The sequence below is a fragment of the Podarcis melisellensis genome (assembly GCF_964234715.1).
Source record: "Podarcis melisellensis genome assembly, chromosome: 13".
In the NCBI taxonomy this organism is placed as follows: Eukaryota; Metazoa; Chordata; class Lepidosauria; order Squamata; family Lacertidae; genus Podarcis; species Podarcis melisellensis.
The window spans coordinates 38527973-38545268 of record NC_138545.1 but is presented as its reverse complement, the minus strand read 5'-3'; the positions used below and the strand labels follow the sequence as shown (position 1 = coordinate 38545268).

Here is a 17296-nt window from a genome sequence, read left to right as displayed (position 1 = left end):
ATGAACAGAGCCACAATTCCAACAACAAAAAAATCCCCACCCTCACTTTGAGGTGTGTTGCATGCCAGGCCCCCTAAAAACATTTTAGTACCCAAGAGATCCTGTTAGAATTACAATTGCCTAATCGCCATGCAGTAGATAAAGCAAAACTCTGGGACATGCAGGGCATTTTTGGCAGCCGGAATCTGCACCTCTCCATTGCTCCATTGCCATTCTAAGAGAATGAGGGAAGTCTTCATGGTGAAGAAGAAGAAGAAGGAGGAGGAGGAGGAGGAGGAGGAGGAGTTTGGATTTGATATCCCGCTTTATCACTACCCAAAGGAGTCTCAAAGCGGCTAACATTCTCCTTTCCTTTCCTCCCCCACAACAAACACTCTGTGAGGTGAGTGGGGCTAAGAGACTTCAGAGAAGTGTGACTAGCCCAAGGTCACCCAGCAGCTGCATGTGGAGGAGCGGGGAATCGAACCTGGTTCACCAGATTACGAGACTACCGCTCTTAACCACTACACCACACTGGCTCTCTGAGTTCTGGCACCTCTTTTTCTGGGGGGGGTGGGACACTGGGGACATGGAAATTCCTGAAGAAGTGTATCTGAAGAAGTGTGCATGCACACGAAAGCTCATACCAAGAACTAACTTAGTTGGTCTTTAAGGTGCTACTGGAAGGAATTTTTTTTGTTATGGAAATTCCTGTTTGCAAGACACAGCATTTCCTCCTCTCTGAGGGGACAAGGTGCTTTTTATTATGGTGTGGGGGCTACAAAATAAGTGGGATGTTTTGGCTAACAGGGCCACCAGTAAGAGTGTGTGGTGCGTGCCTTGGGGTAAGGTTGGGGGTGCGAAAAATGGGGCAGAGCACACTGCCTTCCAGAGGTTGTAGCCCCACATAGCCCAGACATGCTAACCATTGCACTGTAAGCGGAAGGATACCTATGGCGACCATGCGCACCTGGGACTGGACCTGAGACAGCCGCCCCCCTAGAGGCGGTACTCGCAGACGTAATACATCCGCCGCTCGCAGTCATTGTCCCACCATTTCCCGTCATCTGAGCTGAGGGACACGCAGTTCTCCCGGGCGCCGCCGTTGGGTTGAGTCACCAGGAAGTCGCGGTACCAGTCGAAGACGGACACGCGCTGCCCGTTCTCAAAGAGCCACAGCCCTTCTGAGCGCCGGTCGTTGATGCCCACCCAGACAGGCCAGTTGTTAGGTTGGAAGGCGTCATAGAGGTAGCGGCGCAGGAAGGCCAGCTCGGTGGCATCTGCTGGCATTGCCAGGTTCCCTCCCCTGAGCTCACACAGTTTTTGTGCTGCGTCGTAGACTTCAAAGTTCTTGAAGATCAGGAAGCATTTGGCGTGGGTCCGGCGGCCTCGCAAGCAACCTTGGGATAGGGCAGAGAGTGTCATGGTTACAACGGCAACTGCTGCTACCTACGGCTTGCGATTCCATCAAGTGGAAGGGAAGGAGATGGGTCTCTGCCCCAAGAAGCCTGCAGTCTGAACATGGGGGTAACAGAGGGTGAATGGCCTTGAGAAACGCCTCCATCCTGAAGAATGGAGGCCTTTCATGGCCTATTTTTTTTAAAAAAAATATTACAGTCAAATGAAATCGCGGGCAGGAGGGAAAAGGACAAAATAATTAGAACAGAGAAATTTTGTGATAGATAAAGATCTAATGCAGTAGAAAAGGTTTGAGTTAAAAACGCTGCAGAGCTGAGGGTGGGAAATAGTGTGTTTGATTTGAAGGTCAATGTGAAAATGTTTGAAAAATAAGAATAATAAATTATAGAAATATAAAGAGAGAGAAACCCCTCCACCCTCACATCTCAACCTGAACTTAGTGTGCTGGATTCGATCAATCCCCCTCTGTCCCTGAATAACCTTTGCTTTGATCCTTATGCTCCATCAGCCCTGAGCAGCATATGAAATCCTGACTCTCTGACACACATACACACACACACCACACAATCTTGACACCCAAAGAAGGACAGCTTTTTGAGCTAAAGGAGGGATTTGGCAACTGGCAGCCTCAGGCGCTCGATCCAGCTCTCAACATGGCTTTGCATTCCAAAGGCTCTGCCTGTTATTGCCCTTTAGCCGCTTCCTGCCCTTGTAAGCTGAGGGCCAGAAGCAGACATGATGCTGGAGATCTGTGGCTGGCCTTCCTGATCCCTTTTGTCTTTAAAACAAAAGCAAAAAACACTTTACTGGAGAGATAGCTTAGTCTGTAGAACATGAGACTCTTCATTTCAGGGTTGTGGGTTTGAGGACCACGTTAGGCCAAAGATTCCTGCATTGCAGGGAATGGAATCAATGGCAGTATAGGGCTGCTCCCTGTTTTCCTAACCACTCCCAATGTGCATTGCCTCCCTGCCCCTGTCCTCACCATCAATTCTTCCGAGCTCTTTCTGGTTGCGCGTGGCGACTTCTTTCAAGGAGTCGAGCGACTCGTGAGCCTCCGTCACGCTCCCCTTCAGTTCAGCCAGGCCTTGAGAGAACTGGGAGACCTTCACGTCCATGAGGTGGAACTGCACATTGAGGCGGTGGACGGCTGCATCCAGGCTGTTCAGTCGGGAGACTTCTTGGACAACAAGGAAGGAGGAAGGAGAAGAGGAGAAACAAAGGCAAATTTTAAGGGTCTGGAAGCAGAGGAACAGGTACAGTGCTATATGGAACCCACCATGAATGCCTCCCTTGTTCTCTTATAATGGCAATGGTTCCCACCTGACTGTTCCGGCAAGTTTCAACTGAAAAAAAAAAAAGCCCTGAACAGGAGGGATGCTCTTGTTAGGATATAATCTCACAGGTGGGGAAACTGTCTCGCTAGATGCTGTTGGACTCCAACTCCCACGTACTCCCACGGACTCCAACGTACAGCGCAAGCGTCGTACGTAGCGACGCCACACATGCGCTCTACATAGTGATGCCGCACCCCAGGTGTCACAGCACCTTCGTTCGCCCCTGCTCAATTGTCTTCTTTTGCACCATATATAACTCTACAATATCCTTTTTGAGGTGCAACAACAAGACTAGACACGTTATTCCAAGCATGGTTGCATGATCAATTTGTGTAAAGGCAATATGATACCGGCAGCTTTATTTTTTTATCTTTCCCTAATGATCTCCAGCACTGAGTTTGCTCCTTCCTTCCTTCCTTCCTTCCTTCCTTCCTTCCTTCCTTCCTTCCTTCCTTCCTTCCTTCCTTTTTCATGGCAGCTACACGCATGGGTTTCCCAGCTAGAGAAGAGACTGTAACCAGAGTATGGTCTGTCAATAGGCAGCGCAAACTGCCTGGCAATTGCGAGGCTGTTCACACTGCACTGCTAAGGAAAGACACTTTCACTGCAACCCAGCAACCAGTTCCCTGAAATCCAAATTGACTCTTAGCAAAGTGAAAATCCAATGCAATCTCTCTGCTATTCTCCTTGCGCACACTCTTAAGGAGGCGGTAATGCAGTTTGAGGCTCTTTATCACTTGGAGGTATGTTCAAGCCAAGGTGCTTTCCAAGACAACGAGCAGCCAAATTTCCCATTAGTGTCCTTTGTGTGACTGACCCACAGCAACGAGCAAACCTTACCATGATGCCCCTGTAGCAGCAAAAACAGATGCCTTTGTTTACCCCACCTGCAATAAAACATGTCTCTCCAATATCTGTCTCCACAGCCACAGAAGGTGCTGTAACTCTCCAACAGTTTGACTTTGCCCCTTTAACCCTGCACAAGGCCCACTCTTCTATTGTCTCCCCAGACAAGAGGGATGTCAATAACAATTATCTTAAATAAGACCCTCTCTATAGAGGCCAAACCTTCCTAATGTCCCTATTTTTACAGAAGCCATCCCAGTTTCTGATTAGATCCCGGAATGTCCCACTTTTCCTTAGGACGTCCCACTTTTCATCAGAGAAATGTATAGAGTTATACGACCCCTAAAAAGGAACGTGGGTGGCGCTGTGGGTTAAACCACAGAGCCTAGGGCTTGCCGATCAGAAGGCTAGCGGTTTGAATCTCCATGACGGGGTGAGCTCCCATTGCTCGGTCCCTGCTCCTGCCAACCTAGCAGTTCAAAAGCACATCAAAGTGCAAGTAGATAAATAGGTACCGCTCTGGCAGGAAGGTAAAAGGCATTTCTGTGCGCTGCTCTGGTTCACCAGAAGCAGCTTAGTCATGCTGGCCACATGACCCGGAAGCTGTACGCTGGCTCCCTCGGCCAATAAAGCGAGATGAGCGCTGCAACCCCAGAGTCGTCCGCGACTGGACCTAATGGTCAGGGGTCCCTTTACCTTTACCTTTACCTTTATACGGCCCCTGAGCCAAGGAGATAAGTAACTAGACAACCTTTAGGACACATCTGAAGGCAGCCCTACAGCTTCCATCTTCCCTGATTGTTGGCCACAGAGTCTAGGGCTGATGGGGGTTAGTCCAATAATATCTTCAGGGCTGGAGTTTCCCCACCCTTGAAGTAGAGCAAATTGAAGTGACAGCAGCTTTCCATTGAGTCCACAGAGATAGTTGGTACAGCATCACTCTCGTACTCTCAGGCTTGTGGTTTGATCCCCACATTGGGCCAAAGATTCCTGCATTGCATGGGGTTGGACTCGATGACCCTCGTGGTCCCTTCCAACTCCATGATTCTAAGTTAGAAACTGTTCTGAGTCAGAGACTGGCTTTACTGCCTATGTTGAGTTTCTTTAAAAGAAAATTACCTACTGCTAAGAACACAGCTCTGCTCCCTACACAAACAGTAAATTATCACATCACGGGGCCATGTTTCTTGCTGTGGTCAAATTATAAATGCAGGCAGTTCAGCTCAGCTAAGGAATGGAATGAGCAGACTGGGGAGCTTCTAAGGTTTAGGTTATGGGGGGGGGGCGTGCAAGCACATCTGTATAAGCCTCTCTGTGCAAGAGACAGATAAGAGAGGGTGGTCTGTGGGTCATGCAGGAGGGATATAGGTGGTTGTGGTCAACTGGCGAGGGGTGTCTGGCCTTGAATAGGCTCTGTGTGCAAGTGGGGCAATTGGAAGGAAGAACTCATCAGGGCAGCCAACACCACAGGCAAGAAAGGGGTATGTTTGATGTGTGTGAGGCAGCACACTAGACACAGCCATTAAAAGATGCCTTTGCATTTCATGTGCAGATTTTCAGAAAATGCAAATTGCATCAAGGGGAAAGGCCAATCAGGGCAGGCATGCAGAGGGGGGTTTAACCCTTTCCTCCTCTGGCAGAAAATCCTTCCTGTGAAAAGGGGTGCTTGCAAGGGAAAGACCAAGGGTCAGCAAACTTTTTCAGCAGGGGGCCAGTCCACTGTCCCCTCAGACCTTGTGTGGGGCTGCCAAATACATCCCTCAAGACAGCGGAGGTTTGGGATCAGAGTTTTACCTTCTCCTAGATGGGCTCCCTTTCCAGGTGGATGAGCCCCATCTGCCCTTCACTTCCCTCTGCAGAACGTGCAGAAACCACCTGCTTGACCATCGGACCTATGATTGGTGTCACCCACTCAATCTGCTGGAGTCTGTCCTGGCCTGCAGGGAAAGCCTCATCTGGTAACCCCACCTGGCTTAGCTGGCCATATGCAAATTTAGGAATATTTCCTACACTTTAAAGGGAAAGATCAATGGGGAAGACAGCGACCAGCTGACCTGTGGACCAGTGGCGTAGCGTGGGTTGTCAGCACCCGGGGCAAGTCAAGTAATTTGCACCCCCTAACCCGTGGATTTGCGCCCCCTAACCCTAACCCCCAGATGTTGCGCCTGGTGCGGCCGGCCCCCCCTGCACCCCCCACGCTACGCCACTGCTGTGGACCTGTTCTGCCTGTTGCCCAGTTGTTAACTGTTGATAGACAAACTCAATGTCCCTCTCCTTTCTTTTAAGGGTTCTTTCTCTTTACATCAGGCTTGGACTGGACAGACCTTCCTATGGAGACATGTACTCTGACAGGCTTATAAACAGAGGACTCTGTAAAGTAGGACACACATGGCCACGTTGGTCAAGCAGTGGGGGATTTCATCCTATCTTCCACCACCCTTAGCGGCTAGTCCTCATTGGGACGATAGGGCAGGACTCAGGGAGCCCAACAGTACACAGAGCTAATTCCAGTTTCGGAGAAGTAGGTTGACAAGCAGTGCCCCTCCCTGGACTGGTTCTGGCTTTGGCTTGGAGTCAATTTGATTCCCTCCCCCTCTTTCTTTTTTCCTTTCTCCTCCTGTGATGAGGCTGCATTTTAATGTTTTAATGTTGTATTTAACCTAGTTTTTTTAAAGATGTATTGCAACTTGTTTTTATTATTGGTTGTTAGCTGCCCTGAGCCCAGCCTTGGCTGGGGAGGGCGGGGTATAAATAAATATTATTATTATTATTATTATTATTATTATTATTATTATTATTATTAATTATCTATGCAAGGAGGCAGCCAGGTGGTGGGTGGCTGTGGTTGGTGGGACAGTGCCCCATTTGCCCTACAGACTATGTCCCCCACTGTTACCCACCCCACCCCATCACAGCTTGAACTGAAGAATCAAAACGTGTACAAAAAAACCCTAAATACCGTATTTTTTGCTCTATAAGACTCACTTTTTCCCTCCTAAAAAATAAGGGGAAATGTGTGTGCGTCTTATGGAGTGAATGCAGGCTGCGCAGCTATCCCAGAAGCCAGAACAGCAAGAGGGTTCGCTGTGCAGCGATCCCTCTTGCTGTTCTGGCTTCTAGGATTCAGAATATTTTTTTTCTTGTTTTCCTCCTCCAAGAACTAGGTGCGTCTTGTGGTCTGGTCCGTCTTATAGAGCAAAAAATACGGTATATAAAGGATTCCTTCCCTGCAACCCAGTTTTTTGTCTCCCATTTTTAATATAGGGTATAATCATGCTAACCTACCTTGCAGGGTTGTTAAGATAATATCTGGGGAGTGCTCCAGTGTGCTAAATATAGTCCTTATTCATCTTCAGCTGCCGCTTTTATTTATTTGTTAAAAGCATTCCTGGATTACTTGATGGTTGAAGGAAACTGCTTAACTCAAGTTAGCTTGACTTGAGCCAAGTGCGATTGAAGTGGGAACAAAGAGCCAAGATGCGCCTTCTGTATTTTTATTTTTAAACCGTCTGTGATCATTCGCAGTCCCCTTTCTTTGAACGTTTTACTTCTATGGTAACTTTCATTTCAGCCACTAAGTCTCGAAGGTTTTCACAGCTACAGCTCGCCAGCAATGGAACCGACGGTGGCAGGGTTCCCCACCCCGCCCTGGTTTCTCTCCTAATGCTGAGGGAAAAAATGTTGTCTTTCCAAGGATGGAAAAATCCACATCAGATTTCTGTGAACCTCAGTGCTAGGTAGCTGGGTGATCCCCCAGCCCAGCCCCAGTATTGCGCTTTCCCAGAATCCTTTTCCAGAACAAAGGCCAAATGAAACATGGCACATCAACCAAGGTGTGCAATTTTATCCTGCTGCTGCTGGTGGTGGTGGTAGGGTGTGTGTGTGTGTGTGTGTGTGTGTGTGTGTGTGTGTAAGTGTTATAAATGAAAAGAGCTGGCAGGAAGATTGGACTCTTCAGCAGGAAATGGGGGTGCTTAACCCTTTCCCCTCCAGACATTTTTTTTTAAAAAAAATCGAAGTCAGGAGAGGAGCAACTGGGGAGGGAATTTTTGAGCAGAGGTGCAGACTGAGGGGAAAGTCTCCTTTGCCCTCTCTGCTCCCCTCTACACACACACACACACACACACACACACTTCTTTTGCTCAAGATTCCAGGCTCCCCCGTGTGCTTTTCCTTTTAAAAAATGCCAGGGCAAAGTTACACACAGCTTTCCATCCTGGGTACTTTGGCCCTAAAGGAGTACCAACGATGCTGCGCTTCAAGCGAAAGTTACAACAGCCAATTATTTGTGATGTGAAGGATAGCTGTCACTCTGGATTTTAAGGAAGGAGAACTGTCGCTCTGAATTACGTGTGCAACATAAACCTTGTTTCTTCTAGGGAAAAGCTTCAGAGATGAGTAAGGAGGGGGAGAGAGAGATGATTTAGGGTGGGGAAGTGGAGAGTGATTAACCCTTTCACCACAACACGTACTTGCAAGGGCTTGGGAGCCCCTCGTGTGTAAGAATGGTTTGGGGTAAGGGCACCATAGAGCAAAAAGTGATGGGTGGGGACTGCCCCACTCCAACCTCCCTCCCTCGTGAAGCTGTTTTTCCCTGTACGAAACCGTCTTCAGAGTTTTGTTCATATGTGAACTGTAGGTCTGTCTTTAGAAGTGCCCAGTGCCAAAATTGTAGACACTTGCCATCTGCACTTGACATCAGGGATATGCACAACATTTCGTAACCAGTTAAAAAGATCTCAGGTAACAGGTGATGAGCAGGATTTTTTATTTATTTTTTACTTTCTTAGACCTTGCACTGCTGCTGTCTGTAAGTGAATACAGTACTGCACTAGATAGACAAATAGTCTGTCTCACTAGGCCATATACTTTTAATTCCCAAAGGGATGCTATCTGCCACTATGCTATTCTGGTTAACTGCCAGAGGCAACTGGCTAGTGGTTTTTGCAGGACACCAAATGCTGGTCTGAATCCAGCAATGCAAAACCGATGGGCTCGTGCCATCAGCTCTACTGAGATCCCAGCTCCATGGGTCTCCTCTCAATCATTCCGTAGCAGCCATTCCATCTGGCTGCAGGAGGAAAAGGAGATACAGGAAGCAGGTCCACCCCACTGTCTCAGCTGACAGCTCCCTTTGGCTCCTCCTGTCCCTGAATTCTTTCCATTGCAACTGGTCAGTATGACAACCACTATGCAGCCTGGTCAACGGGTGCCTTAAAAACGGAGCGCGCTTGTTTTCCTCTCCCCTCACCATCCCTTTTTCCTTTTGTGTCATGTCTCTTGTAACAGCTGGCAGAAGACTGCCTTGTCTTAACAGATCTTACGTTAGTTGCTCCGGGACTCTTTTTCGGCTTGGAGAGCAGGATAAAAATACTTCAAATAAATAAATAATCTTAGCACTTACTTCCCTGTGGGATGCTTGCTGGCAGGAGAGATTGCTCTTACCACTGTGCCTAAACTTTTGATTGCCATTGTGAATATTAGAATTCTAGAGAGGTTGGGGGTATTCCTGGCAGTGCAGCAAAGGGTGATTTCCCCCCCCTCCTCCTTCTCCAGCCAAAAGCGGAGGTTTTTATAAAGTGAAAGGAAGTCGTTGATGGGTAGGGTTTACTGTTGCTTCCAGCCAAGACCCAAGAAATCAGGATTTATGTTAGGAATTGATTGGAGTTAGATGTAATTGGCTTCTGTGCCTGAGGACAAGCAGAAAGCAGTGGCTTCAGAAAAGAGTGGAAGATACATCATTTGGCAGCATGGGACGACAGGCGAGGGAAGGCTCGAGAAACAGGGTATGTTGAGCTTGCTCAGAACGACTGCTAAGGGAGGGCACAATAGCAGTTTTCAAATCGGCTCATGGCTGAGCTGGGATTCGAACTTGGGCCTCCCTAGAGTAAGCCCAACGACTCCAGAGAGATTCCAAACAAACAAACAATCCTATTAAAAATAGAGAGCCTATGAGCTGTAAAGGAGCTGTGAAGGCTACGAGGATAGACAATGCGGAGCCCATCAGCCCCAGCCAGCATGGAACCGGTAAAAGATTATGGGAGTTATAGTCTAACAACATCCACAGATCACCTTGTTTGTTTGTTTGTTTGTTTGTTTGTTTGTTTGTTTGTTAAATTTGTATGCTACTCGTAGATCTCAGGGCGGTTCACAACATAAATTTGCAATATAATAAACACAAAATACGTCATAAAAAGAAGAACAAACACCATCCAAAAATGCCCCTTCCACAACACATCAGATCAATCAGCCAAAGGCCTGGTTGAAGAGGAACATTTTCACCTGGTGTGCCTAAAGATGTATAATGAAGGCGCCAGGAGAACCTCCCAGGAGACAGCATTCCACAAGCAAGGAGCCACTGCAGAGAAGGCCCCGTTCTGGTGTTGCCAAGCTCTGGACCACTCGTGGAGGAGGTACACTTAGAAGGGCCTCAAGGATGATATCAGGATCTGGCTAAGTTCATATGGAGACAGGTGGTCCTTGAGGTATCACGATCTTGAGCTGTTTAAGCAGGACCAGCGGTCAAGGATGGTGGTAACTGTAGTCCAAAAAAAAGCTGTAGACCCAAGTTTGGGAAACTCTGGTCTAGACCAAGAGCAGGGAATTTCGAGGGGAGGTGCAATTGTGGGACTGACTTCAGAGGAAGCCATGGCTGTTTAAAGTGGCATGATACTGCAGCAACCGCAGCAATACTCCACCCACCTGGCTGGGTTTCCCCAGCCACCCTGGGCAGCTTCCAGCACATATACAAACATAATAAAACTAAAAACATAATAAAACTTTAAATCTGTAGTGCAGATGGGGCCCAAAGAGAACTACCATACATTGCTCCCAAGCCTGGAGGGCTCCATCACGGCTAGCAGAATCGATAGATAGATCTATTTTCCATTCTTTTAACAAATCTCCCTTCAAAGCCAGCTAGAAGAGGATTCTCATTATGTTAACTGGGGTTGTGAAACTGCAAGGCGGGGAAGATCACCTTTTTAAAAGGAAGGGGGACCTGAGTGCTTTGCGTTACTCACACACATAGGTGAAGTCATCCTCTTCCTCCTGCTGAGCCGGGGGTGCTGTGGTTGGTGACAGCTGTGTGGTACGAGGAGGCTCTTCCACGGGTTCCTCCTCCTCTGCATTTTCGTCTAAGATCTCCTTGCCAGCTGGGTCCCCCACCTCAGTTAGGGTGATCTCCTGTGCAGCCTCCTCTCCGGTTGTTTCTGAGAGCTCCAGAACCTCTTGCAGGTGCTGGGAAAAGGGGAGGATAGATGAGGAGGGTTAAATAGGAACAGGCTTCCTCAGGCTGAGGGATGGGAGAACAAATGCTGCCCTCCAGGTCTCTCTGTCTAGCTCCTCTGGACTCTTCCGAAGCCATACACCCTCCCAAGCCACACCTCTCACCAGTTCTGACTGATTTGCACCTGGAACAACTGATTGGTTCAAAATTGGGAAAGGAGTACAACAAGGCTGTATATTGTCTCCCCACTTATTTAACTTATATGCAGAATTCATCATGCGAAAGGCTGGACTGGATGAATCCCAAGACGGAATTAAGATTGCCAGAAGAAACATTAACAACCTCAGATATGCAGATGACACGACCTTGATGGCAGAAAGTGAGGAGGAATTAAAGAACCTTTTAATGAGGGTGAAAGAGGAGAGCGCAAAATATGGTCTGAAGCTCAACATCAGAAAACTAAGATCATGGCCACTGATCCCATCACCTCCTGGCAAATAGAAGGGGAAGAAATGGAGGCAGTGAGAGATTTTACTTTCTTGGGTTCTATGATTACCGCTGATGGTGACAGCAGCCACGAAATTAAAAGACGCCTGCTTCTTGGGAGCAAAGCGATGACAAACCTAGACAGCATCTTAAAAAGCAGAGACATCACCTTGCTGACAAAGGTCCGTATAATTAAAGCTATGGTTTTCCAAGTAGTGATGTATGGAAGTGAGAGCTGGACCATAAAGAAGGCTGATCACCAAAGAATTGATGCTTTTGAATTATGGTGCTGGAGGAGATTCTTGAAAGTCCCATGGACGGCAAGAAGATCAACCTATCCATTCTGAAGGAAATCAGCCCTGAGTGCTCACTGGAAGGACAGATCCTAAAGCTGAGGCTCCAATACTTTGGACACCTCATGAGAAGACAAGACTCCCTGGAAAAGACCCTGATGTTGGGAAAGATGGAGGGCACAAGGAGAAGGGGACAACAGAGGACGAGATGGTTGGACAGTGTTCTTGAAGCTACCAACATGAGTTTGACCAAACCGTGGGAGGCAGTGGAAGACAGGAGTGCCTGGTGTGCTCTGGTCCAGGGGGTCACAAAGACATGACTAAACAAGTGTTTTTGTCTGAGCTCTGCTTTGCCTACCAGAATGGAAGACAGAAAGGGGTGTTTGCACACCCTCAAACATTTTTCCAATGAAAAGAGAGATGTGCCGATTATTATTATTATTATTATTATTATTATTATTACTCCACCCATCTGTTTGGGTTGCCCCAGTCTCTCTGGGCGGCCTCCAACATATTTAAAAATGTAATGAAACACGAAACATTAAAAAAAAAAACCTTCCCTATACAGTTGTCTTGCCTTCAGGTGTCTTCTAAAGGCTGTATAGTTACTTATCTCCTTGGCTCAGGGTTTGCATAACTCCTTACCCCCCAACATTATTCCTGCATTGCAGTGGTTTGGTCCCTTCCAACTCTACAATTCTATGATTGCTCCAATGAAAATATGGATGTCCTAAGGAAAACCAGGACATTCTGGGATCAAATCAGAACTTCCAACAACTGCTAGGGCAGTCAGGTTGGGAGGTAACAAGTAGGAAAGGGCTATTGCTCAGAGAAAAGACATGTGATATGTCCCTGGTTCAATTCCCCAAGAACTCCAGGTGTGACTGGGAATGTTCCCTTTCTGAAATCTTGAAGAGCCACTGCTAGTGTCAACAATACTGAGCTATGTGGACCCTTGTTCTGACTAGGTATAAGGCAGTTTCTTATGTTCCCTAAAACAGGAGGAAGTGTAACTAGAGAGGGCATTCGAAGCATGGAAGGAGCATAAGGTGGAACCTCAGAAACCACCCAGGCAAAACTTTAGATCAGTGGTTTTCAAAGTGGGTGGTACTGCCCTCCTGGGGGGGGGGGTCGTGGGATTCCCTGGGGGGGGGTCTCTAAGAGGCAAGGGGATGACAGGAGGATGCTGGAGGTGTAAATGGCTATATCAGTCATTGAAAAGCTGGTATGGCTGGACCAAGTTAATCCGTTTTGTAAAATTAATTAAATTAAATAGTTTTGATTGGAGTTTGAATAAATGTGCAATTAATTGTTGCGGTTTTCAGTTTCAGAAAGCTCAGTCTGTGGAGCATGGGACTGCTAATCTCAGAGTTAATCTCTTGGGTCCCACATCGGGCAAAATATTTCAGCATTGTAGGAGGTTGGACTAGATGATTCCACCTCTACAGTTCAACGATTCTCTGATTATCTTCCTTAATGAATCATGCATACTGCTTTTCTGAATAATGCTTTTTATAGGGTAGGGGGTGCTGGGATAATTTTATGGACCCTTGGCCCAGTAAAGTTTGGGAACTCCTGCTTTAGAGATGCTTAAACAGTTATGTTTGTCAAGATATTAAGTAAGAGAAACAGACGGAAACAGGCAGCGCAAACAGTGAGATCGCAAATGCACACTAGATAATCACTAAGCTTTGACTTGGCCATCCACGGGAGATGCTAAGCCAAGTCCCAAAACTTGGTTGCTGCTTCTAAAAGAGTTCCATGTTTTAGCGTTCCAAGAGGATTCAGAAATCCAGGCTTTGTTCCAGACCTCAGCCACAAGAACGCAGCAGCTCGATGGCATCTGGTCAGCTGGCGATCAAGCAAAACACAAAGCCTTGCTCAAATCGAAACATCCCTTTAAGAAGGAAAAAGCATGCAAACACCGAGTGTGGGTTTTTTGTGATTTTTGTTTCGACATCACAGCACAGGTGAGGTCATCCTGTTCCTATCATCCTGCCCTGGATTTCCCAGGGCCTGTTAAGCGCACGAATTTCAGATGCGTAAGACAGAGGCCTCAACTCTTCTGCAAAAAGGAAAGAAGAGTCCGTGTGGTGAGAGCAGACTGAGTTCAATGGCTGTAGGGCTGGATGGGAGAGGACAGAATCCAAGCTGTAAGATTATTCAGATCAGGGACCCAAGAGAGGCATTCAGGGCAAACGAAGAGTTTTGTATAAATTACTTGAGTAGGAACATGCATGTACAGTCAGACCTATCAGATTTTTTTCCTGGCTGCCTGAGTAGGTCTAGCTTGGAAAGAGAGAGAGAGAGAGAGAGAGAGAGAGAGAGAGAGAGAGAGAGAGAGAGAGAGAGAGAGAGAGAGAGTCTTAAGTAATATGTTTGCATTGGAGGCTGGAACTGCCCCAGATCCTAGTATGTCTAAGAAAAAAACACAGAGCAGGCGTCTAAACATTACGCAACTGGAGTGGCCACGTGTCCAATTTTACAGAGGGCAGACCTCTATTTGAAATCTGTCAGAGAAGTGTCTCTTTTAAAACTGTCCTCTGTTTGAAGGACTGTCAGGTCCGGTATAAGGATAAAGAACTGTGCAGCAGTGGCCTTGAAGTTTGCCCGTCAACTGTTATCAGATACCCTCCAACATTTCTCTGATGAAAATAGGGACATCCTATTCCATAATAATAATAATTTTATTATCTAGGTAAAGATAATTTTATTATCTATACCCTGCCCATCTGACTGGGTTGCCCCGGCCACTCTGGGCGGCTTCCAACATATATAAAAACATAATAAAACATTAAACTTTTTTTTAAAAAAACTTCTCTATACAGGGCTGTCTTCAGATGTCTTCTAATGGTTGTACAGTTTCTTATCTCATTGGCTTGGGGGGGGGGTGTCACATAACTCCCTACCCTCCAACATAAGGGGAAATAGGGGTCTCCTAAGGAAAAGTGGGATGTTCCAGAATCAAATCAGAAACCAGGGCAGCTTCTGTTAGTCCAGGACAATCCCTGGAAAATAAGGACACTGGTTGGGTCTGTTATCACTGACAGCAGACCTAGCAGGCACAGTGGTCACTTGGCCACAGTTTTCCCCACGACGACAAGGTGGACTGTATTTTTATTTCAGTTACAGTAATTATTTGCATCTAGACATAAAAATTAGCATATGCAAGTTTTGTGAAAGCCTGTCCTCTTCGGTCCCCCAAAGAATTCTGGGAGCTGTAGTTAAGGGTGCTGAGAGTTTTTAGGAGGCTCCTATTCCCCCTCACAGAGCTGCAGTTTCCAGAATGGTGTAAAAACAGATTCTTGGAGACAACCAGGGAAATGAATGCAATAATCGTCATGTCTGAATGTAGCATTCCCGCATAGCAGTTGAGAGCGAGGTTGATGGTGGGTCCCACTCCATCCCATATGTGTTCACTGGGGCTGCATACACACCATATACCAAAAGGCATGTTTCCTTCATCCACCCAAAGAATCCTGGGAACTGTAGTTTTACCCCCCACCCACAGAGCTACAATTTTCAGCACCCTTAACAAACTACAGGTCTCAGGATTCGTGGGGGGGGGGGGAGGGTTAAACATTTGGTGTGCATGAAGCCTTAATGTCTACATGTTCATTTCCCAGTCCAACACATTTTGCTGCCTGAAGCAAAGCCATAAATTGATTGTTTGACAGATTGCAGTGGGGAGCAGGGCATGAGAACCCCCCGTATCCTCTTGGTGATGCCTAATGGATTTTGGGAAACGTTTGCATCTTGGATAAGGGCAGGCCGGACATTCTGGAAGCAACATAGGATCTGTATGTATCTAGGGTTGCCATATTTCAAGAAGTAAAAAAATAAGGACACAAACAATTGTTGAGGTTTTTTTGGGGAAATCACCCCAAAAGTTGTTGAGATTTTGGGGGGAAACACACAAAATGTTTTTGAGCTTTTTCTCCCCTGTTTGCGAAAACCCAGACATTTTCCCAATTTTTATAAAATCCCCCCGGATGGTAATTTCAACCTTGGAATCCCAGGCATGTTCGAGGAAAAAACAGGCATATGGCAACCCTATACATATCATAGGGATGCGGGTGGCACTGTGGGTTACACCACAGAGCCTAGGACTTGCCGATCAGAGGGCTGGCGGTTCGAATCCCCGCGACGGGGTGAGCTCCCATTGTTCGGTCCCTGCTCCTGCCAACCTAGCAGTTCAAAAGCACGTCAAAGTGCAAGTAGATAAATAGGTACCACTCTGGCGGGAAGGTAAACGGCGTTTCCGTGCGCTGCTCTGGTTCGCCAGAAGTGGCTTAGTCATGCTGGCCACATGACCCGGAAGCTGTACGCCGGCTCCCTCGGCCAGTAAAGCGAGATGAGCGCCGCAACCCCAGAGTCGGCCATGACTGGACCTAATGGTCAGGAGTCCCTTTACCTTTTTATAATTATCATACATCCCTTCCCCACAAGCAATCCTGAGGACTGTAATTTGTTAAAGGTGCTGGGAACTGTAGCTCTGTAAACTACAGTTCCCAGGATTCTTTGAGGGGTTGTGTGGTTTAAATGTATGGTTTGCACTCACACGCTGTTTCCATCATGGCAGCTGCCTCTCTCCCCCCCCCCCCCAACCTGGACTCCCCTGGCAAATTGTATTGGCCCAGACCACTGTCTATGCTGCCCCTGTATTTGTCTGTGTGTTAGGAGATGGGGTGGAGAGTTTCTCACCTTCAGCATCAGGGCTCTTCTTTCCTCCTCAGAGCTGAGCTCATCCCTCTGTCCCTGAGCCGCCCCCAGCAGCAAACCCAAGAGCAGCAGCTGTATCAGAGGCCAAATCTCCATGGCGCTGTCTCTCTCCAACCGGGACTTGGCGTACAAATGAAACCGGCGTTGCTGGGGGAGGGCGAGAGGTCAGTTATCCCGAATCTCCCACCCAATGAACTCAAGAACGTACTGGATCTCTCTCTCTCTCTCCTTCTTTTCCCTCTTTCTCTCTTGGATTTCACGCTCACTCAGGCGATGGTTGGGGCAGAAATGGGGGGAGGGAGGGACAGAACTCCAGCCAGCCAGAAGCCGGAATGTCTAATTCAATCCAGATGCGAAAGGCAGGCCAGGCCAAAGCCTCACCCAAGTTGGATTGCGAGAGAGAACTGTGTTATGTTGGGGTTGTCACCTGGCCAGCATAAATCTGGGTTAATTTTGGTTAGCTTTTTTCTAACAAGAACAAAAGTTAAAAATATATTTATTATCTGTGGGGTTTTCCACTACCCCTCATTTACTTAACCTACATAAATTTATATCACACACTTTCATTGGGTGGCTACAGAAGAAGGTCCTCTGTTTGAAGCTCTGTCTGGAAAATGCCCTCTTTTTGAAAGCATCCTCACTTTCAAGTGCTGTCCAATCCAAACCTGGTTTAAAGAAAAGGAACCCGAATAAAGTTCTTGAAACTGTCCATCAACAGTCAGCCCCTGGACCAAAAACGCACACAGATCACCTGGCAACAGTCTTTTTTCTCCACTAGAGTGAGGTGTCTTGTATTTCTATTCAAATGGTAGCAGCTCTTTCCCAATGTCTCTGTATTAATTAATTTTATAATGAATGATTTTAGAGTGTTGTTTGTGCTGTACTTTTGTACTGTTTTATTGTTGTTAGCCGCCCTGAGCCCGGCTTTGGCTGGGGAGGGTGGGATATAAATAAAATTTATTATATTATTATTATTATTATTCGTA

The 17296-nt window shown here is 47.1% G+C and overlaps 1 protein-coding gene across 1 annotated transcript; it reads right to left on the bottom strand.

Annotated features, from left to right (window-relative positions):
• Positions 1 to 721: 721 nt before the first annotated feature.
• CLEC11A (C-type lectin domain containing 11A) lies at positions 722 to 16582 on the bottom strand. The gene is made up of 4 exons (XM_081884374.1): positions 16293 to 16582; positions 10604 to 10820; positions 2384 to 2575; positions 722 to 1379 (listed from the first exon to the last, which is right to left on the bottom strand). Exons 1-4 carry the CDS (start codon positions 16404 to 16406, stop codon positions 979 to 981), a joined length of 924 nt encoding a protein of 307 aa, XP_081740500.1. The 5' UTR covers positions 16407 to 16582; the 3' UTR covers positions 722 to 978.
• Between the last annotated feature and the right edge of the window lie 714 nt (positions 16583 to 17296).

Bases quoted from the DNA above. Each gene is read 5' to 3' on its own strand.
- CLEC11A (XM_081884374.1), bottom strand. From the start codon at position 16,406: ATGGAGATTTGGCCTCTGATACAGCTGCTGCTCTTGGGTTTGCTGCTG. The intron at 2,576-10,603 runs GTGAGTAACGCA...TTGTCCAAGAAG, and splicing joins GGATGACTTCACCTATGTGT to TCTCCCGACTGAACAGCCTG. The intron at 1,380-2,383 runs GTGAGGACAGGG...CCCTATCCCAAG, and splicing joins AGAGCTCGGAAGAATTGATG to GTTGCTTGCGAGGCCGCCGG.